The following is a 22,683-nucleotide window of genomic DNA, read 5'->3' on the forward strand; positions in this document are numbered from 1 at the left end:
AGGATGAATTTCCTGTATTAGAACAGTTTCCATAGACTGTAGCTGACACAAAATTAACAGTTTTGTAGTTGAAGATTTCCTTTACCGTTCAGTCTTATTAAAGAATACTGTTATTTCTGAATCACATATGTGCCCTGATTAAATATTAATCTGTCATTTTAAATTTAACATTTCCACAGAGGAAACAGTATATATATATACATCTACCCACATATTTGATGCGTGCCTATATGTCAGAAGTTCGGTATTGTAGGTATGTTTTGAAGGACATATAACTCCAAATGATAGTGGCAATTGATAATGTTTCCATCTACCTCTATCCTGAGAGAAGATAATATGCATTATGGAATCACTTCAAGTGCTGGTGAATAAACAGAGAGAAAATGCAAAGAATATTTTTTTTAAATAATCAAAATATTTCATTCAACATACCCTTATATGAGAAAGCCTTCTTAATTTCTGTTTAAAAATAAAACTATAGAACTGATGGAACATTCAGAAATGAATATATTTGTTTTACTGGAGATATAAGTATCAACCTTCAGTTTGTGTTTCTGATCTAACTCCTTGCACGCCATAGTTTCTTCCTTTTTTCTCCTTCAGCTATACTAGTAAGCAATTACAACCATATGAACATATGCAGAAAGTTCTAGATTGTAGCTTGACTACCTGCCGTTATTTACAAGAATTGATATTTGCATCCTTATGCAGGACCTAGGTGAGGAAAAAAAGACAAAGATAATGATTACCTTTCAAAATTATGTTACTGTGAATATTTCCAATCTCATGGCATTGAGGGTGCCATGAGATTGCTGTCAGTCTTGTATTTAGAACATAACCAGCTTCCAGCCAGAGATGGAATTAAGCCCTTCATATTGATTCTGCTGCAGTTTTGCACTACATATTCTGCTGTCACTCTTGCAATGGGACAGGCTCATTAAAGCATAAAAAATATTATCAGAACTTTGTTATACTTCTTGGCTGCTTTGCTTACTAACAGTTAATTTCTTCAGCAGGCCTACTGGTGATAAAGTGGCTGTGTTTTCTTATTCCCATGGGAAGCTTCCATAAAATAATTTGAAGAATATACAAGGGGAAGAGAAACAATTTTCTGTGCTCCATTCACATATCAGAAGATATGTAGTATTTTAAGCAGCATACAGTCCTGAAAAGTCATGTGCAATTTATTTATATTTTAATTGAAAATTCAAATGCAACAAGAACAGTTGCTGAGGAACCATTTTCCCTTTTTAAAGATAAATGTTAGAACATGCCATTTGCTCCTGTAAATTTTCAGGACTGTTTGGTAATATAACTGGTATGTTAAAAGCTTTTTTTTTTTTTAAAAAAAAAAGGTCTTATATTTTGTAATTTATACAAAAAGACAACAAGCGCAATCTATTTTATTTTTCCTTAAGGTACTTCAGTTATACAAGTAACAGCTACAGATGGTGATGATCCTTCTTATGGGAATAGTGCCCGTCTACTTTACAGTCTCATTCAGGGGCAGCCTTATTTCTCTGTGGAGCCGAAAACAGGTACTACAAATGATCATGCAACTTGAAAACATTAATGAACTAACATAAAACGGATGCAAAAATTTCTTCATTTTGACACAAACATAAACTGATACTACCTTGCATTTTTGCATCTTTGCATAGGTCATAGATTTAGAAACCAATCAATTCTTTCTCTGAAATTCTTTCTGTCTGAAGATCTAACAATTTATTTAGAAAATTATCTTGTTAAGGAAATGAGTTGGATTCTAAGTACCTCATCCAGCAAATGGACCTATGAAAAATTCTGGATTAACAGCTCTATGACTCATTATGTGACATTCTGTTGTGGTTTAAGCCCAGCCGGCAACCCAGAACCACTCACCCGCTTGCTCACTCTCCCCCTTCCTGCTGAACCCAGGACAATTCCTATCTCTTCTGCTAAAAAAACCACAAACATATGACATTCCTCCAAACATCCTGATTTCTGGTTGTCCTGGGTTAAGCAGTAGCAGTCATTTTTCTTCTTCTTAGTAGCTGGTGCAGTGCTGTGTTTTTGACTTTAAGCCTGGGAACAATGCTGATAACACCCATGGTTTTAGTTCCTAAATAATGTTTACTCTGACCAAGGACTTTCTGAGTCTCATGCTCTGCCTGGGATGAGGGGAAGTCAGGAGGAAGAAGAGATAGGATACCTGACCCAAACTAGCCAAACAGGCATTCTATAGCACAGAACATCATGCCCACTATATAAACTGGGGGCAGTTACCCAGAAGGGCTAGGTCACTGATTGGGTCAGGCTGGGTGAGCTGGTTGGCTAGTGGTGAGTGGCTGTATTCTCTCCCTTTGTTATTTCCCTTATCATTATTATTATTGGTGGTAACAGTAGTGGTTTTGTGTTATACCTTAGTTACTGGACTGCTCTTATCTCAACCCATGGGAGTTACATTCTTTTGACTCTCCTCCCCATCCCTCTGGGAGCGGGAGAAGGAAGGTGGAGGGGAGTGAGCAAGCGGTTGTGTGGCTCTTAATTACCAGTTGGGCTTCAACCATGACACTAGTGAAGAAAAACGGTTATGTATGACGGGGGAAATATATGTTATGTTTTACTCCCCAAGTCTCAAAGTATGCAGAATGTATCTGTCATACAGCATAGGTGTTACCATGTATACTAATTCTCAATATTAGGACAGTGTACTGTGCATGTCAATTAATAACTGCATCAAACGATGCATTTTATACCCAAAATATATGGTCAGATACTGGGAAAAAATGAGATTATTATTTGTTGCTATATTATACTTTTTGATTTTAGGGGTCATCAGAATGGCTTCCCAAATGGATAGAGAAACAAAAGATCAGTATTTTGTCATCATCCAAGCTAAAGATATGGTTGGGCAAGCAGGGTCATTTTCAGCAACAACCACTGTTACCATCAACCTCTCTGACATCAATGACAATCCACCTAAATTTCAACAACGTGAGTATAAACTACTTAAAATAGTTCAGGTCTTGAGGAAATTTAGATGTACTATAACTCTGTTAAGTTCACTGAAAGGTCTGTGCTTTGACTTCAGTATATAGATTTAAATAACAATAGAATGAACTCCATACAAAGCTCAAAAATGAAAAAGAAACCTACCATTACAAAAGACCTCAGGTCTGCTGTTTTTATCAGTAGGCTTTGGAGATAAATGGTTTACTAAACTTCTTTCCATACAGTTTACTTTATCTAACCCTAAAATCTGGGCTACAGGATATTTAGTACCATTTTACCTCAGCTTCTTTCTTTTTCTCCTTTTTTCATTATTTTCCAACAGATGCTGTAAAATTCTTGGCAAATGAGTTGACCTTCTCTGCTATCTGTGCTATCAGGAAGAACTAGTGAAATGCAGTAGGGAAGTGCAGGCCTCCCCTCTTTTTTCACCCTGTTGGTTCATAGAATCATAAAATGGAATTACAGCTTTGCAACCCTTCGGTTGGAAATGACCTTTAAAGGTCATGTGTTCCAACCCATCTTCAGTGAACAGGGACATCTTCAACCACAGCAGGTTGTTCAGAGCTTTGTCCAGATCGACTGTTAGTGTTTTGAGTGATGTGTGCATTTTGTATGAAGTTCTGGTGTCCTCAACATAAAAAGGACATGGAACTGTTGGAACAAGTCCAGAGGAGAGCCACGAGAATGATCAGGGGACTTCAGCACCTCCCATATGAAGATAGGCTGAGAAAGTTGGGGCTGTTAAGCCTGGAGAAGAGAAGCCTGCATGGAGACCTCATAGCAGCCTTCTAGTATCTGAAGGGGGGTTATAAGGATGCTGGGGAGGGACTCTTCATTGGGGACTGTAGTGATAGGACAAGGGGTAATGGTTTCAAACTTAAATAGGGAGCTTTAGATTGGATATAAGGAGGAAGTTCTTTACTGTGAAGGTGGTGAGGCACTGGACTAGGTTTCCCAGGGAGGTTGTGAATGCTTCATCCCTGGCAGTGTTCAAGGCCAGGTTGGACGAGGCCTTGGGTGATATGGTTTAGGGTGAAGGGGGGTTGGAGGTAGATGATCTTAAGGTCCTTTCCAACCCTAACTATTTTATGATTCTATGATTCTATGTGGCATCTACCACCTCTGTGGGTGACCCGTTCCAATGTTTCACCATCCTTATTGTAAAATATATCTTGGCTTTACCCAAATTTCTAAGATCCTTAGGCCATCATAACTACAGCACGTATTAACCATGGTGGTTCACTAAACTGTGGTGCTATTTATTTCTTTAGGACTCTATTATATGAGTGTCTCTGAAGAGGCTCCTGTGGGCACTACTGTAGGCAAAGTCTTTGCAGAAGACAGTGACATAGGGGAGAATGCAGCCATGAACTATTCCATTGAAGGAGATAGTTCAGATGTTTTTGAAATCATTACTAACAATAAGACTCAAGAAGGGATCATCTTATTGAAAAAGGTAAGATCTCAGAAACCTTCTAAAAAAATCTCTGAATAGTAGAATGACCCTCCTCAAGCAATCTAGGTGTTTAAAACAGGTTTACTGTTTTGCATTCTACTATATGTTTCTTCAGCCTTTGTGATTTGATTAGGATTTGGGGGGAATAAAAACAAAAATGCTTTTCTTTCTGTTTACTTTTTTTGACTCATTCTTATTACTGCTGAATACAATAGTGACAGTCAAAGTATCTTAATGTTATTCCTATCTCTGCAACAGTATATTCCCATTGTGAGAAAATGTTCTTCTGTGCACCATCTGTAAAATCTTTATCAATAAGTTGTGCACAATATTTCCCCACTTCTAACACCTTTTGTTAAACTTAACTGAAGCTGGAATGTATTACAGTATTATAATCAGTGGTGGTTCTGTTATGACATAGCTTTGAAAAGACATTTGTCTCAAAAAAGATACCAGTTTATTAATTAAGATATTTAAGAGGCTTTGATACTGTGTGACTTATTTTGGAATCAAATAGGAAGATTTCTGGGTCATCATCTGAAATGATGATAGAGATTGATAATATGGTGAGATCCAGGACCCTGAAGAACTGAGTGCTATAAATTTGATAGTTTGGGCTTTTGTTTTGTTCTCTATTTGGATTTATTACAACACAGGAAGGTATTTATTTTGTTGTTTTTTTGTTTTTTTTTTTTTTAATTACAAAAATTAGTGACTATATAAAATAGTAATGTGCTTATTAATAATAATGTGTTTATCAAACACTCGTTGCTTTTTAGGTTTTATTTCTTTTTAAGGCTAAATTTTAACATAATCATCTTAACCCCTACAGATTAACTGACCCATTTTGTTATGTGAAAATAAATAACAGTGTTAACTAAACTTACACCTACATAGGTTTTAACCTTAGTGAACCAAGCATTAATAGAAGTTGTTTTTCTTAGGGGTGTCATTCTACAGAAAAACTTCTTTTAGTGTTGCTTAACTGTAACATTAAAGCCAGCCTGCATAAGAGTTTAATTTTAGAGTTTTTTTAACAACATAAAAAATCGTAGTAGTAACTCCTTTCAAAAAATTCCCAAAGAACGGTAATGCTTTTTTTTTTTTTTAAAATATCACACCACTTCCTGAACTGTATTTAATTCAAACGTGAAACAAAAAAAAACAGTTCTACTTCTCTCTTTCTTAACAGAGAGTGGATTATGAAAGTAAGAGGAGATACAGTATTGAAGCAAAAGTTGTAAACAGATACATTGATGAGCGTTTTCTGAAAGAAGGACCATTTGAAGACAAAACTATTGTCAAAATTAATGTGGAAGATGCTGATGAACCTCCAGTTTTCACAATGGAGAACTATGTGATGGAGATTGCTGAAGGGGCTGTGAGTGGCTCACTGGTGGGAGTTGTAACTGCTAGAGATCCAGATGCTGATAACTCCCCAATCAGGTACCCAACTTAAATATAAACAGGCCTCAAACATAAATGCAGTTGTGATTTCCAAAGGCTATTTCTGTTCCTGACCTTGGTTCCTGATTACACTTAATCATGCTTTCATTGTGATAGTCTAGGTTCTTCTAGGTGTCATGGTTTAACCCCAGTAGACTTCTAAGGACAGCACAGCTGCATGCTCACTCCCCCACTCGCTGGGATGCAGTACAGAATCATAAGGGTAGGAGTGTGAAAACTTATAGGTTGAGATAAAGACAGTTTAATAATAAAAACAACAACAAGAAACAAAGATAACAGCAAAAGGGAAAAGAAAAACTACAACAAAGCCTCAAGGAAAACAAGTGGTGCAAAAAAATCCCGAAACAAGTGCTTACCATCAGGTGGTCAATACCCAGCCCCTCCCATTTTTTTTTTGCTGAGAAAGATGTCATTAATAAGGTAGATACTTTTGATCAGTTGGAGTCTGCTGTCCCAGTTGTGTCCCTCCCAGCTTCTTGTGCACACCCAGCCTTCTCGCTGGTGGGGTAGCATGAGAAACAGAAAATACATTGGCACTGTGTAAGAAATGCTCGGCAATAATCAAAACATCCCTGTATTATCAACACTGTTTTTGTCACAAATGAAAAACACAGCTACTATGAAGAAAATTAACTCTATCCCATCCAAGACCAGTACAATAGGTTCAATCCTGACCCCTAGCCAGAAATATATGTAAATGAACTTTGTACATTGTTGCAATCACTTTGAGACAGAACAATATTTTAGACAGTGCCCTGGGAGAGGCTGAGCACAGCAGCAGAGCTGTGGTACCACAACCAAACCTTGTAAGTGCTTGGAGGTATTCCAGTCTGTTCCAAATAATCTGGAGCTACAGAGAGATGGCCTCATTGCTGGGAAGGAGATGCAGAACAGCTCCTCTGGCATCTGCTCAGCTCGGCATGACTAAAGCTTTGCTATCTCCCTACATGTACCAAAATTGCCCCATAGAGATATTATACAAAAAGAACCCCCAGGTTTTTAATTTTGCAAAATAATTTTGCTGTCTCTTGAGGGAGAAAGCAGGTAATTAACCTTTAATATGGTGTTTATAATTTCAACAGATTCTTGAGTTGCTTGATGTCACTATGTACTGTGCAATTTTGATAAGATAGGATATGGGGACAAACGGATAAGCCACAAAATAATTTATGGTGTGTAGATTCCTAATAGAAGAAATATATAAGTGTTGAACAGAGCCTTGGGGAGTTGGAACTAGGTAATCTTAAAGGCCTTTACAACCCTAACCATTTTATGTTTCTATGATGTTATGATTCTATGTGTGTGTGTGTATATATGCATATATACCTATAAGTATGGTTTCAGAGGTTTAGTCAATGGAAGGTCATCTGTTGTGATTTTACATTCATTTACTATTATTACGTAAACTGGTAATAGATTAAATTGAATAAATAAAAATATACATATACTGTTTTTTTAAATAGAGCTTTTTCTGTGGTTTCTTTAGATGACTAAAACAGCTCGTGTGAGACATTTAAACATAGTGAAATCTATGACTTCCTAACTTGAAATATTTGATGGAATTTGCTACAAAGTGAATATGCCTGCATAGTCTCAAAACAGCGATGCATATGTTGCATCTTTGAGTTTCTTTAAAATAGGGTATGTCACTTCTAACATAAAGATATGTTTATTGGGTGAAATGGAATGCATATGAATCTAATTTTTAAATCATTGCTATCATAAATTGCAGCATTTGCTTATAACATAGAAAGCAGCTGTGTTAGCTTGTGGACCCCAGCTCTCAAACAAAGTGAAAAAAAGACATGCAACAAAAACTCACTGCATCAATAATAAAATATAACTGAAAATATCCAACAGCGATTTTCTGAAACTTATCTATCAAGAATCAGATTGCAATTGAGGAAAAAAGAAAACACAAACAAACAAACAAAACACTAATGTGAGAAAACCATAAACAAGCTTTGAGTAGAGATGATGAAGAATACATTAAAAAAAAATATAAATCCCTAAAATAGAAGTTTATAAATGTCAAATCTTTAGGTCAAATAAGAACTTTCACTGACTGTTTTGTGCTGGTTCCTTGATTTACCCTTCTACTGATTTTCAAAACAGAGAAAATGTAACTATAAATAATAAGTTAGAGAGTCATCCAACCTCTGACATATAGTCTGAGTTGCAGTCCTAAACGCCAAGAAACACTTTGTCAAGCACAGCTAAAAGTACAATATGAGAGTGAGTAGTTGCATGTGGGAATTCCAAACTGGAGTGGTAAAAACTTTTCAACTCTTCAAACAGGTTCTATTTCCATGAAATAGACTCTACTAGGAACTGTGACATATATTCTTCTTTTTGTATGGCATGAAAAAATACTAGTAAATGTCCTTTCCATTTGAACCAATATCTTTGGTGTCTTTTTCAGTCCATCTCTGGCCTGTGACCAGTGGTTAGACTTTAACAATTTGAATGGTATGTATGTATGCATGTGTGCATGTGCATGTCCACATATGGACATAGCATCCAGTGCCTTTTCAGTGAAGATTCAGGAACACTGGACTCATTTTAAATCATCTCTTGTATTACGATTTTGTACTCTGTCTAGGTGTCACCTCATTACAGATAGTTGTCTGTCTTTTATTCCCTTGGCATCAGAGCATGTCAGCAATGATAAAATAGATTTGCCATTATACCTCCGCTTAGCTGTTAGTGTTACTCATTTCACAAGTGACACTTTTGCTGTTTCTTTTCAACGAAGTCATTCACCTGCTGTGAGACTGACTTAGAAGTAAAAGTGAATAATGCATTTCAGATTCAGTTCACATTAATATAGATCTGAGACATATTTAGTTATATAAAAAGAAGAGCTTTGATCTTGGCAGCAGTGAATTTTAAATGTTTATAAGTGTACGTTTTTCATGATCTGAGTTGTTACAGCACACATTTATATGTATATATGCACAGGTATCTTTTCTCAGCTGACAATAACTTTCTATGTCCTTGCTCCTGATGGAACATTTCAGTATTAGGGAATCTCTTTACTTTTTTTTTGGTGCAGGTACTCTATTGTCCATGGCATGCATTTAAAAAGATTGTTCAGCATCAGTGAACACAATGGAACAATCATTACAACTAAACCTCTGGACCGAGAGGTAACTTCTTGGCACAATGTAACTGTTACAGCCACAGAAACAAGTGAGTAAGAAATTTAAGGAACACTGTGGTTTATAAACTGTGAACTGTAATTATCCTCTGAATATACCTTCTTTTAAGTGGAGAATACATGCTTCTTTCTCATTTCAGTACTGTTGCTTGCTACATTAAGGGGCATTATTAAAATGATTTGTTAAATCGAAGTTGGATGCATTTAAGCTCCAAGGTCCTGTGCTTTCATAAAAGATGACCTTATAAAAAAGAAAAAAAAGAAAAGAAAAAAAGGAAATTATAATAACTTTGAAACTGTAATGCTTTCAAGTTATGCTGAAGCATATGACTTGCTCCTGCAGTGCAAGATCTTATGCTAAGTTAGACCCTGGTTAATTTCATACCAGAGTTTTTAGAAGCGTGAAATTAGCCAGGGTATAATTTAACACCAGTCAGAAACATGTGGGTCAAAATAATTGTGAATGTAAGGCCCAAACCAGCTAGACTTCTATTCAATGACAATTAAAACTGTGAAGCATCCTTTATATAGATTTCACCTATCAGGTTTTTCTTAAAGTCAAATGCAAATAGACGCTGTTTATACTTTTGGTGATGTGGTTGCATTAACTCTGAGACAACAATCTAGAAAATGATCAACTACTGGTGTATAAGGAAGTTTAACATGTTTATTTGGATATTATTTAAAAACTAATCATATCCATCTTCAGGAAGGGGAGAAAACTTATGAGACTGGAGCCCAGTCAATAAATTGGACAGGTTCTGCCAAATAGTTTTAGCATGGTTTTTAATCCCAAATCTCAATTAAATTTTATTTATTGCTAAGACTACTTTAAACATACTCATAAATTACATTATTCCTAAAGAGGAGCATTCCCTGTTTATATGTAGAATATTAAAGATAGAACTTTAATATAGGAAATTCAATGGCAGTTTTCATTGAAGTCTTTCATTGTGTTTGGGAATCAATAGCATTATCATCCTTTTCAGCTTCTCTGTGAATTTTTAAGCACAAATGTATTTTACTTTTCATGTTGTTAGGCAGCTGGCAGGTGTTTGTAAGATCGATATCTGGAATATTTTTGTCATTTCTTGAATAGTGCTATGGAAACACAGCAGGATGATTTTGATTTGGACTTTTCTGTTTAGTTAAACAATTAAAAAGTAAAGACCCAAATGTTACAAATGAATAACTGTCTCCTGCAGCAAAAGAAAGTGAGTCTTTCACAGTAATGAAAGTTATTGCAGAGAAACTAAGCCCTCATTATCTTCATGTTTTTATTCATTGTTTCTTTAATGATGATAAGGTCACTGTCTATAACACTATATTCAAAAGCATTGAACTTAGGTCATCTTGGTTGGGGCATAACTGAAATGATTTATATTGTGAATATATATTTTTTCCTTTTATTTCCTTTTATTCCTATAATCATATACTGTGTTTATGCAACATTTTGTGGATGACTTTGTTCCACTGAAACCAAATCTTCTCTATGAAGGAGTCACTCTGCTTCACCTAAAATTGTCACTAAATATTTACCAGTCACTGATTCCAAGACTGGGTTTTTTTTTTTGTAATGTGTTGTTTCTTCTCAAAAAAAACCACCTGTGATTTCAGGAAAATTTAAAACTTCCATACTGTTATCTTCCAACAGCAATGTGAGAAATGCCCTTCCTCATCATTCAATTATATGCTGAGGAAAAAAAAAAAAGCCCCAAATAAATGAAGCCAAACCAAAACAAAACAAGGACAAAAGAATAACAACACAACAACTGATATATAGTAAGGAAGTAGAAACGAGACTATAACCAAACATAAATAAAAAAAGGTTTATTTGATAAAACAGATGTGAATGGCAGCTTTAGGCTGAAAGGTGATATATAAATGTTTGTGCAAACAAACAGTGGGCTTCAAAGCCAATATATTATCCATTAATCTTATGAGAAAGCAAGGTAGGAAGACACCAAGGTAGCTGAGTCCTTCCCATGTCACTTTGTACATGACTGAAACCACCAAAGTTATTCCCTGCCTCCTAGTAAGTGTTACAAAATTTTCCTCTCAATCCCAACCCAGCCAAATATCCACCCTACGTATCTGTTTCTGAATTAAGTAAAAGAGGTTGATTAAGTCCTGCACTCTGTATTATTCTGAAAAGGGGTGTGTGCCACTTTTTGTGTTTATTAAAAAAAATAAACCAAGCACTGTTTTATAGCCTATTGTCTTATTATGGATGTTGGAATTCAACAAGAGAAATGTCATCCCACAAAGAAGTATTTTTGAGATGACTCTGGCAGATCAAAAGCTTTGATAAATTTGCACGGCTCTGATGATTGCACATGGGGAATAACAATGTGAAACTGCTGAGTAGCTAGCCCCTTATCTCTGTGGTAGTTGCTTTTGCTGCCATTTCCTTTGGCAAAAGACTCAAAGCTATCAGCACAGATTCCATAAGATCCAAGAAAACAAATGTTTGCTCCAAGCAACTAGTGAATTATACATTAAAAAAGCCAGGTAGGAACCAACCAAACCCATACAGTTTGAAGTGAGACAGAAAGGAATAAATGTGGCAGTGAAGCTTCTTGCCTACTAGAGTAATAAATTACATCTTGGGGAAGGCAGACATTTCTCAGTGCTATGACATGTAAATGAGGATTTGATGTGCTGACAGGCAAAGGATTTCTGAGAATTATTCAATATAGGATTGTGGAATTGTTTAGGTTGGATAAAACCGTTAAGATCATAGAGTCCAACCATTAACCATTGTTGCCCTTCTCTGGACCCAGCAACTCAGTGTCTCTCTTTTAGTGAGCTGAACACAGAGGTGTGGCCTCACTAGTACTAAGTACAAGGGGATGATCACTTCCCCAGTCCTGCTGGTCACACTAGTTCTGATATAAAATGGGACGATATTGTCCTTCTTGGCCACCTGGACACACTGACAGCTCATGTTCAGGTGGCTATCAATACCTCCGGATCTTTTTCTGCCAAACAGCTTTTCAGCCACTCTTCCCTAAGCCTGTAGCTTTGCATAGGGTTGTAACCCAGGTGCAGGACCCAGCACTTTGCCCTGTTGAACATCATACCATTGGCCACAGCCCATCAATCCAGCCTGTCCAGATCCCTCTACAGAGCCTTCCTACCCTCCAGCAGATCAACACTCCCACCTGACTTGGTGTTGTCTTTAAACTTACTGAGGGTGCACTAGGTCATTTTGTCCAGATCATTGATAAAGATATTAAAGAGAACTGGCCCCAGTACTGAGCCCTGGGGAACACCAGTTGCAACCAGCCACCAAATGGGCTTAAATCCATTCACCACAACTCTTTGGGCCTGGTCATCCAGCAAGATTTTACCCAGCAAAGAATACGTCTGTTCAAAACATGAGCAACCTGTTTGTCCAGGAGAGTGCTGGACCTCCATATCTTTCTTCCCTTGGTATTAGGTGACATATTTATAAATATTTTTCTTACATAAACAAATAAGTTTTTCAGCTTAGCTTATACTCAACTCCTACACCATGAAATTAGTAAAGTTAAGGTTTTCCTTTTCTGAGGTACTTAGAACACTAGAACCTTGTGTAAAGGCAGTACTTGCAGGAAAAAGTGCCTCATATTAGCAGTTTATTTTTGTTTACATAAAAGAATAAGCCATATTGACATATCTTTTATATCTAAAGCCACATTAATAAACTATACTTGGATAACAGAAGCAGTACAACTTTCATAATACAAAATACCTCATAATTAAACCTGTTATGTAAATAATACTTGAGCAAAAATAAAAGCTGAGCTTATTAAGTCAGTCAGCATTGCAATTTCTCCATGTGTAGCAGTGACAGAAATATTTTTAAAGCATGTGAATTTTGGTGAAACTTTCTCCAAAAGCTTCAAAATTACAAAATAGTAAAAAAGAAGAGTGACAGAATATATTTAAGAATTGTAAAATTTTCTAATGTCCACATTACTTTAAAATATGAAGTAAATTATTTGTGACTTTTGATTTCTTTCTTTAACCTTTAGGAAATCCTGAAAAAATTTCAGAAGCAAATGTGTATATCCAAGTTCTTGACATTAATGATCATGCACCAGAATTCCCTAAAGATTATGAAACATTTGTTTGTGAAAATGCAGTTTCTGGCCAGGTAAGTGTGAAGGAGGTAACCATCAGTTTCTCCATTGCCATGAAGATTTGTTCTGTGATGCTACTGTTCAGTATTGATCATTTCAGTACTGTGCATACAGGCCGTATTTTGTCTATTTCCAAAGTCATTTCTGTTTATACACGTATAGTTTGCAATTTAAATTTTAGAAGACGTTAAGTTTTCCCACTTTAAAACAAAACCAGCACATCTTGTCTGTCTGCAAAAACAGGTAATATAGTAGTACAGACAGAAACCTCTGCAAGAAAAAAAAAACATAGCGCACAGATTTGCTTCCAGTTAGTGTCACAGGTGTAAAACCCAGGCCTAGTATTTTCAGCAACAGCGTAACATAGTCTGGAAGAACCAAACTAAGACCAGGTTCATAGCAGATACTTATTTATTGTGAACTGATGTTTCATTTGTAGCTCATGCAACAGCTTCACTAGCTGGCAGCTTAAGAGATTGTTGTATTAAGCTTCCTTCCCTGTAGGATTTTTCCATTTGCTACTCATCAGCATGGGAATGTTGTAACATCAGTCAGGTGCCTCAACCTCCCCCCAGCTACACTGCTGACTCCAACAGTCGTTCGTTCTTTTGTGGGTTTTGGGGTTTGTTGTTTTTTTTGTCGTTGCTGTTTGGGGTAGGGTTTTTTTGTTTTATTTTGTATATTTTTTTAAAGCTACAAAATGAAGAACAAAAAAAAACACCACCAACAAAAAAGCTATAGACAGAAAAATGCATGTGTTTTTTCATGACATGCTTTAGCATTACTTGGACATATCAAAAAGTCCTTTCAGGGTATCTGTGATGGCTATTTTCGAATGTTTTACTATGCTTTGATTTCTGAATCACAGAGACTCTCTTTTTAATGCAGCTTGATTTACCTTGACTTTAGTCTGCAGTTAAATAAAGCTTTCCCTGTCGATAAAGTAATTCCTTCATGGATTTTTGCATCTGTTCATGCTTCTGTATGAGCAGTTGATTTGTTCTTTCTTCATTTGGTAATTTCCACTCTGCAAAAGTGATCTCTTTTTCAGAAGTGCTTGGAACAAGACATTTCTTTTGGACTTTGGGTAACTCATTGACAAATCAAGCACAGGCATTAAAGCAAATGCCACTTCATGTTCCTTGTCTTTAAGACACCATGAATTCAATATGGAAGCTTATAAAATGAATATTTGTAATCCATGTTTTGGACTTGCCTATAACATAAAAACCCAGGAGATTTATTTCCCAAAGTTTTTATTATTCTGTCATTGCTCACTAAGAAATAGCATCTGTGTTCTAACCCATTATTGGCTACTTTTCAATAATAATCATGTATTTATGTTTTGTGTATTTTGAGAATCACTGGAAAAAATGGCACTGTGAAAAGTAGTAGTAGTAGTAGCAATAATAATAATAATAATAATAATAATAATAATAATAATCTCTTTGAGCATAGGATACAGAATTATTCCTGTTTAACATTGCAATATATTACCGGGTGATGAGCATGAAAATTTTCCCCATTTTACAGACAGGTAAAATGTTAATCTAATTTATTTATTTATTTTTAAATTGCTATAGCTTTCTGAAAGTCATGGGCATCTTTAATTTAGCTTTTGGAGAGCAAAATAGGAATGCTAAATAATTTTATTAACAAATTATCTTAGGAAGAACAACAGGAAATTGTTACTGAAATACGTAATCATCACAATCAGGGTTTATGATATTTTTTCAATGTTTATGATTTGAAACGATGATAACTTATCTCCTTCAGTGCTCTTATTCTTCTTTTTATTTTTTACTCACAGAAAAAAGATTCTTTATTATTATATCTCTAGACATATATATGTCTAGACATATCAATGATGAGGGGGTCATTAAGAGCAGCCAACATGATTTTGCCAGGGGGAAGTAACATTTGACCAACCTTATAGCCTTCTATGAGGAAGTAACTAGGTGGATGGATGATGGTAGAGCGGTAGATGTGTTTTTTCCTGATTTCAGTAAGGCATTTGATACTGTCTCCCACAGCATCCTCACAAATAAGCTAAGGAAGTGCGGGCTTGATGATCAGGTAGTGAGGTGGATCAAGAGCTGGTTGAAAGGAAGAAGTCAGGGAGTTGTGGTCAATGGGGCAGAATCTAGCTGCAGGTCTGTGACTTGTGGAGTGCCTCAGGGGTCGGTGCTGGGACCAGTGCTGTTTAATATTTTCATCAATGACCTGGATGAGGGAACTGAGTGTACCCTCAGCAAGTTTGCTGATGACACTGAACTGGGAGGAATGGCTGACACACCAGAAGGCTGTGCTGCCATTCAGCGAGACTTGGACAGGCTGGAGAGTTGGGCAGGGAGAAATTTGATGAAATTCAACAAGGGCAAGTGTAGAGTCTTGCACCTGGGGAAGAACAACCCCATGTACCAGTACAGGTTGGGGACTGACCTGCTGGAAAGTAGTGCAGGGGAAAGGGACCTGGGGGTCCTGGTGGATAGGAGGATGACCATGAGCCAACAATGTGCCCTTGTGGCCAAGAAGGCCAATGGCATCCTAGGGTGTATTAGAAAGGGTGTGGTTAGTAGGACAAAAGCAGCTCTCCTTCCCCTCTACTCTGCCTTGGCGAGGCCGCATCTGGAATATTGTGTCCAGTTCTGGGCCCCTCAGTTCAAGAAGGACAGGGAATTGCTTGAAAGAGTCCAGCGCAGGGAAACTAAGATGATTAAGGGAGTGGAACATCTCCCTTATTAGGAGGGAGCTGGGTCTCTTTAGCTTGGAGGAGACTGAGGGGTGACCTCATCAATGTTTACAAGTATGTAAAGGGTGAGTGTCAGGATGATGGAGCTAGGTTTTTTTCAGAGATGTCCAGTGATAGGACAAGGGGCAATGGTGTAAACTGGAGCATAGGAGGTTCCATGTGAACATCAGGAAAAACTTCTTTACTGTGAGAGTGACAGAGCACTGGAACAGTTTGCCCAGGGGAGTTGTGGAGTCTCCTACATTGGAGATATTGAAGGCCTGCCTGGACAAGTTCCTGTGTGATGTATTCTAGGTTACCCTGCTCTTGCAGGGGTTTGGACTAGATGATCTTTTGAGGTCCCTTCCAATCCTTGGGATTCTATGATTCTGTGATATCCAAAAAGATATTCAAAGAAAAGAATTATATTTCAGTCTGTGGGACTATAATCTGAAATATGACAATAAAAATGAATGTAAAGAAGATAGATAGATGTGTTTTGGCATAATTTTAAATCTATTCATCATGTTTATTAAAAATTTTGAATGAATTTTTCACTATCTATTTCATGTTAAAGTTCTGTACTCTCCTAGAATCAAAGTCAGCTGTGTACTAGCCCCAACTAAAGTTTCCTTTTGAATATTTCAAAACCACTTTCACTTTAGCAGTATTAAATGCACTATTTTCAAAATTACTTGGACATGAAAGTTGCTATGTAAAACAGACTTCTATCCTAGTACAGCTATAGCTAGTATCAGAACAAATAGAACAATCCGCAATGAGTTATTAATTCTTTATAGTTACCCTTTGTGTGTGTGTGTACGGTAACTACAAACTGTTGAATTCTAGAGGAAAGATTCCATAAAAATAGCCAGAACATAAAGTGGACCAAATCTGTCCCAAAGGTGACAGTAGAGACATCTCAGCAAAAATGGGTTTGACCCAGAAAGCTTAAATACCAAGGCATTAATAAATTAAATAAGCCTAAAAGTGCAACTTGAAAGTTCAACATAAACTACATCAAATATCTTTTATGCATAAGCAGGCTGACCCTCCAGAATGTACGCATTTATATGCCTGGTAATTTCAGCCCTTTTATGGATATTGGTCTTTCTTCATATCATGCAGTAAATAGATTTCAGCTGAAGACAAACTATACTGAGCACATCTGCCTTCTGAATTACTGCTGTCTTCTCCAATGCATATTTGTTCTGGCAATTTTAAGTTCCTGTAATTTGGAGATCACATATAAAGTGACTTTGAAGTTGCAGCTTGCTTAGTAATTTTTATTAGATCCAAAGAAGCGACTGTATATGCAGAGCACTTTGAATTAAGGAAAAAAAAACAAAACATTTATTTATTCAGTACTTAGCATATAATAAAATAATCATCAGTTACAGTGCAAGTGAAGAGTACTCATTTGATATTACTTTTTAACATAATGATATGTTGACACAAGAAAAGAGGAAATCTTTAAGCAAATTCTAGGGGTTTATATTTAATGTTAAAAATTAGCAGTTAGCTGAAACAGATACTTCCTAGCAAATCATGACATAAAATTATTTTTGGTAGCAGAAAAGAGAAAGGGATAGCTTAGTAAACCAAGGTTTATTATTTCCTTTTGTTTTTCTTTTTTCAGCATTTAAAAAACTGATCTTAGTAGTAGTGATAAGAAAATACAAAGTTAAAAAGAAAAAAAAAACAACAATGAAAGCACTCCTTAGAGTATAAAACCATAACCAAGCTGTGAAAACACCATATATTCCAGCAGGCCTTTACTCTAAACTACACCTGTAGATGCAGTGAGTGTAACCTCTGACATTCTGTTCTATATGGACCATGATTCAACAACTTTATCTCATAGTAGAATGGAACAGGTGGGAAGAGTTTATCAGCATATACAAACATAAAAGGCACCTCAGTGTCATGGTGCCGTGTTTAAATCAGAACACATGGCATGAGCTTTGTAATCATTAGTCCTTTGCTGAGATGTGCATCTTTTTAGTTATAGTTGAGAAGAAACTCTTCACAGTAGACCCAGAGAAATCAGATCAATATTATGCCAACTTGCTTTAAGTAAAAGAAAATAGGCAACCATTAAAAAGACAACCTTGGTCTTGTGGTAGAAGGTCTATCTAGAAAATGCAGGTGGTCACTAGTGACTATAGTCTTGCCTACACTAAACTCTGATGTTCATTAAACATTACTGAGCAATGACAAAGAACCTACTACTTAAAAGGGCTCTGTCAGTTTGAAGAAAACCAGTTCTTTACTTCCTAAACAGGTGGATGATCAGTTCTCTTACATCCTATAAACTACAACAGAGATGCTATTGAAGGACACAGAAGAAAACAAAATAAAAGAAACTAAAGTAGAGAGGTATCAAATCTGTTCCTACTTCCATCTGCTTAATGGGAATGCTAAGACTATATTTGGATATGGAAGCATGCACAAAGGACTCCAAATTACACACTCTACCATCAAAATTAAAGCTACTGATGGCTGTGCAGATGGACATCTCCATAATTAAAAGTCAGTGTGACCACTTGGAATTGAGGAAATTAATTTTCAATGTATTTTCATCTACTACCAAGCTGACATCTACTCCATACCTTGTTTGCAAGACAAATAACACGCAGCTATATATTCAGTCCAGAAGTGTTTACACAAAATCAATGGGAGATCAGAGTTGTTACTGGTATCGTAGGCTCCTTCACTAATGATATTTATTAGTTGAAAGTGACCACTAATCAAATGTATGACGAAGTTGAGTATAACAGGCCACATCTTTTTGTGATCTTTGATCAAAGTAACCCTTGCTGTTCTCAGAAGTGATCTCAGTGTATTTAGAAAGAAATAGTAAATGAGACCCACCCTTATGATCTTGAATCATTTTTTCAAGAAAAATCAAGTTAATGAATCTGAATTTTAAAGCAAAGTATATTTTCAAATGGACTGTTGGATTATTAAATCTCCTAGATTAATGAGATTTGAAATAACAGATTTTACAGTAATTAATTTCAGCATAGTCAATACAACAACTGATAAAACCTTGCAAAAGCAACACATCATTCACTCTATTTTCTTTGCATGTTAAATGTAGAGTATTTTTAAACCTTGACTCACAAACTGTAAATGCAGTTCCTCAGTCTGTGATGCCCGCTTCCCTGGTGAAAGGCCAAAGCCTCATAGTTTAGATGTAAAAAAGCCTAGGAAAGCAGGAAAAAAAAAATAAAAAATTTCCCTTCTCTCTGGCTGACTTTTTCTTTATAGTCAGCAAAATCAGAGCTGCCTATTGCTCTGTGAATATTTCATAGACTCATCTGGGTTTTGCTGAATCTTAGTGGAAATGATATAGTGAAAAATAAACAATAAGGGTTTACCCTGTTCTTATGTTCCAGATATTCCCCTCCTTGTAATGTGAATCCTTAAAGGCATGTGAGTACGTCTGGAATAATCTCAAGAGTCTTAGTTTTGTGTTGAATAACAGAATAGTACAGATCAAAAAAAAAAAAGGAAGGTGGGTGATTTTTTCAGCTAGCCAGATACTCCTCAGAGTTTTAGGGATTGGATTAGATATAAATAGAATTTATGGAGGCAAATACCTTCTGTATGTAAGCTAGTGAAAGTTATTAATGAAATAGCAAAACAGTAACTAAGTCACAACTGCAACAATTTTATGATATTCAAACATGAGAGGATCCTAAAAATATACTTTTCAAAGACATTGCTACTTTCTGTTTAAATAACTATTAATGTGAATGAAAACTGGAAGTATAATTAATGCTTCTGGTGTGGTTTGGTTTGGTTTGGTTTAGTTTGGTTTGGTTTGTTCCTTTGGCGAGTGAGTAGGTAATCCTTCTCTACCAAGTAACCCAACTAGAAACGAAACAAAACAAATAAAATTAAATGTGGCTGTCTGTGTAGATTGCTGTATTACTCTTCATCTTCAGCCTAGCCTGACACACTGAATTGTATGGACAGACATACAAAGCTTTTTCTCAGCTACAGCTTTGGAGATGTTACCAGAAAATTATTAACAAAGGCCAATACAGTTTAGTTGGGGTTTTGTTTGTTTTGTAGGTTTGGCTTGTTGGGTTTTTTTTAATTTGTGAGGTATATGGCAGAATATTATCATGAAAATGTGCCATTGTTCAGGTTTTAGACTGGATATGTAGTTCTCTTCTGCTGATCATATTGAACATAATCTGGGAACTATAACCCCTTAGAAAAAATGAAGCCCATAGTTTACTATCAAGGTAATATTAGTGTTCAGTTATGGCTTTTCACTGATTTCTTGATATGCATGCCTATACCTGTATTTGTATCACCTTAGCTATTTTTTTTTTTTCTCTCTGAGGAAAGGGAGAAAAATTTCCTCAAGAAGCTTCATCATTTTTACATTGTCAACAGGTACATCCCTGATCACTCCTTGGATTAGTGGCAGTAAAAAAAGTCTCAAGGGTCCTCACTTTTCCACAGAATGAAAATACAGATTTGAAATAAATTTCATATAAAAAGGGAACAGCACTAAGAATACAAAGCTTCTGGAGTGCAAGACACATTTTACACTCTGCTGTGATGATTTCATCAAACTTAGCTTGCTTGAAAAGAAAAAGAGTATGTGCTGAAGTCTTAGATCTCTGAAAAATGGTTTAATCAGGAAAGAGTTTTCAAAGATGCAGACAGAATGCTATAGCCACTTCCATTGACTGACTGGTTTGCTTTTAAAGCACTGCTTCCAGCATTAACAAGCTTTCCGATTTGGGGAAAGTTGAGGCTTCAAGTCTATTGGTTATAAATATCTACAAGACACAGATAATAGGTAAAATAGAGTCAAATTCAAACTGGGCACTAGCTTTTTTGAAAGTTGGTGGTCTTGCCTCAGTTTGCTGTCTTTCTGATCATCAAGGAGACTTACTTACTAATCTATGTTGATGGTTAGGTCATTAAATATTGATAAAAATAACAACTATAAGCTCCTTTTAAGCAGAAATATTTCTGTTAACTGTAGTGTGGTTGTTTATGGACATGAAATATATTATTTTGAATCATAACTGTTGGGTTTTATTTTATCTTGCAGTGACTAACTGATTTGACATATTTGCAAACGAACGTTATTTCACTGTCTTGAAAAAAAGCAGTCAAGAAGTTCCATAATCAGTCTGTTATAATATTCAGAATCAACAATTCAGCAGATGAACTTATCACCCTATCTCACTTACTGGAGCTACAATACATCAGTTGAATGATGTCAATATATTTGTGGGCTAGAAGGAAATAGGTTTTGTATAGAGGGATTTGTTTAAATGTAGAATGATATACTTTTCACCTTGGAAATAAAAGGACAAAACACTGAATATATGGTTACTTTTTCATTAATGGAAATTTCATCTACGCTTGGTCTTTTTATCCAGGAAATCTTTTACATTTTCTCAAGATTTTAATGCCTGTCTGCCTCAAATAGATGAAAACTCAAAGCAGAGTATTTGCAGAATATGAGTCTCAATAGCCTGTTTGGGCATAGAAGGCATATATTTGTGAGTGCATATCATGCACTCAATGCATATGCACAGATCACATCTCTAGAAGTAACTGTTCCACATACCTGTCATGTCCTTTTATTGTTTTAAAAGGACAAGTAAATACTTTTATTCTTAAATAATTCTGTTTATCTGTTTCTAGCTAATTCAAACCATCAGTGCAGTGGATCAAGATGACTCAGCAGAAGGTCACCATTTTAACTTCTCATTGGCTCAGGAGATCACAAACAACTCACATTTTATTGTTAAAGATAACCAAGGTAACGTCATTCATGTAGCTCTTTAAGGCCTTCCTAAAGAAGACCGTGCTTCTAGTGGTCCTCACATCACTAGTTTTATAATCTCTACTTAATAGAAACTGTCATTATAAATTATAAATATTACAAAACAATATATAAATAATACAAACAGTTTAGTTTCCTTTTCAGATGAGTAACATGAGAGAAAAAGTCAGTTTTATTTCAAAGAAATAAAAAATCTTTGAGATGAAAAATACATTGTCATTCTTTAAAATTAATTTTCTTAGTGTTGGATATGGTAGCAAATACCAACTTTCTAGATAAATTATCTATCTGTCCAAGAAACTACGTTGATAGAAAGAGAAGATTGTATGTTAGTATGTCTGTTAACTCACCACTTCATCAAGACCAAAATTCTAAAAACAAATAAGAATGTAATATTCTTTCCTCATATATTTTAAATGGCATATGCTGATTACTGATGACATCATATGAATATATTCTGCATATATTTTAATATTATTCAGAACCGATAGTGATTGAGACTATTCTTAAAAGAGTGGTATAGAGATGTATTAAGCAAAACCAGTCTGCAGTGAAAATATGAGCACTATATCTGATGAAACTTCAGGGAAGATGAACACTTAAAGTCAGTCTACTGAAACTACAAAGAAGAGCTTCTTCAGGCTTAGCTAAAGTACACATTGTTCTTATTGACTTCATTAATTATTTGAATGTTCTAGTTAGGTGAATAAATCAATGGAAAAAAGTTTTGGAAAGTTCAGACTATATTAAATGGTGAACCACTCTCAATATGACCAAAGTTGGTCAATGTATTAATATGTATTTTAATTCCCAGCTTCACTAACCTCTCAGTGCCAAGAAGAGATTATATTAAGGTCAAATTGTGTACAGGCTGCAAGCCTTTTCCACCTTTGTTCATTCTGCACAAAGCCTGAGCAGAGC

General features: G+C 35.7%; 1 protein-coding gene across 1 annotated transcript in view; it reads left to right on the forward strand.

Moving 5' to 3' along the window:
- Nucleotides 1–22,683, forward strand: part of LOC133214485 (cadherin-19-like) — a 72,417-nt gene that overhangs the window by 43,969 nt on the left and 5,765 nt on the right. The window contains exons 4-10 of the mRNA XM_061357395.1: nt 1,419–1,538; nt 2,812–2,976; nt 4,266–4,450; nt 5,643–5,896; nt 8,973–9,109; nt 13,097–13,218; nt 21,621–21,738. Of these exons, the coding sequence (XP_061213379.1) occupies nt 1,419–1,538; nt 2,812–2,976; nt 4,266–4,450; nt 5,643–5,896; nt 8,973–9,109; nt 13,097–13,218; nt 21,621–21,738 (1,101 nt within the window). The remainder of the gene's footprint in view (nt 1–1,418; nt 1,539–2,811; nt 2,977–4,265; nt 4,451–5,642; nt 5,897–8,972; nt 9,110–13,096; nt 13,219–21,620; nt 21,739–22,683) is intronic.

This window comes from Neopsephotus bourkii, unplaced genomic scaffold, assembly GCF_033783945.1.
Source record: "Neopsephotus bourkii isolate Nb327-2 ecotype Australia unplaced genomic scaffold, CSIRO-AGI_Nbou_v1 NB_894, whole genome shotgun sequence".
In the NCBI taxonomy this organism is placed as follows: Eukaryota; Metazoa; Chordata; class Aves; order Psittaciformes; family Psittacidae; genus Neopsephotus; species Neopsephotus bourkii.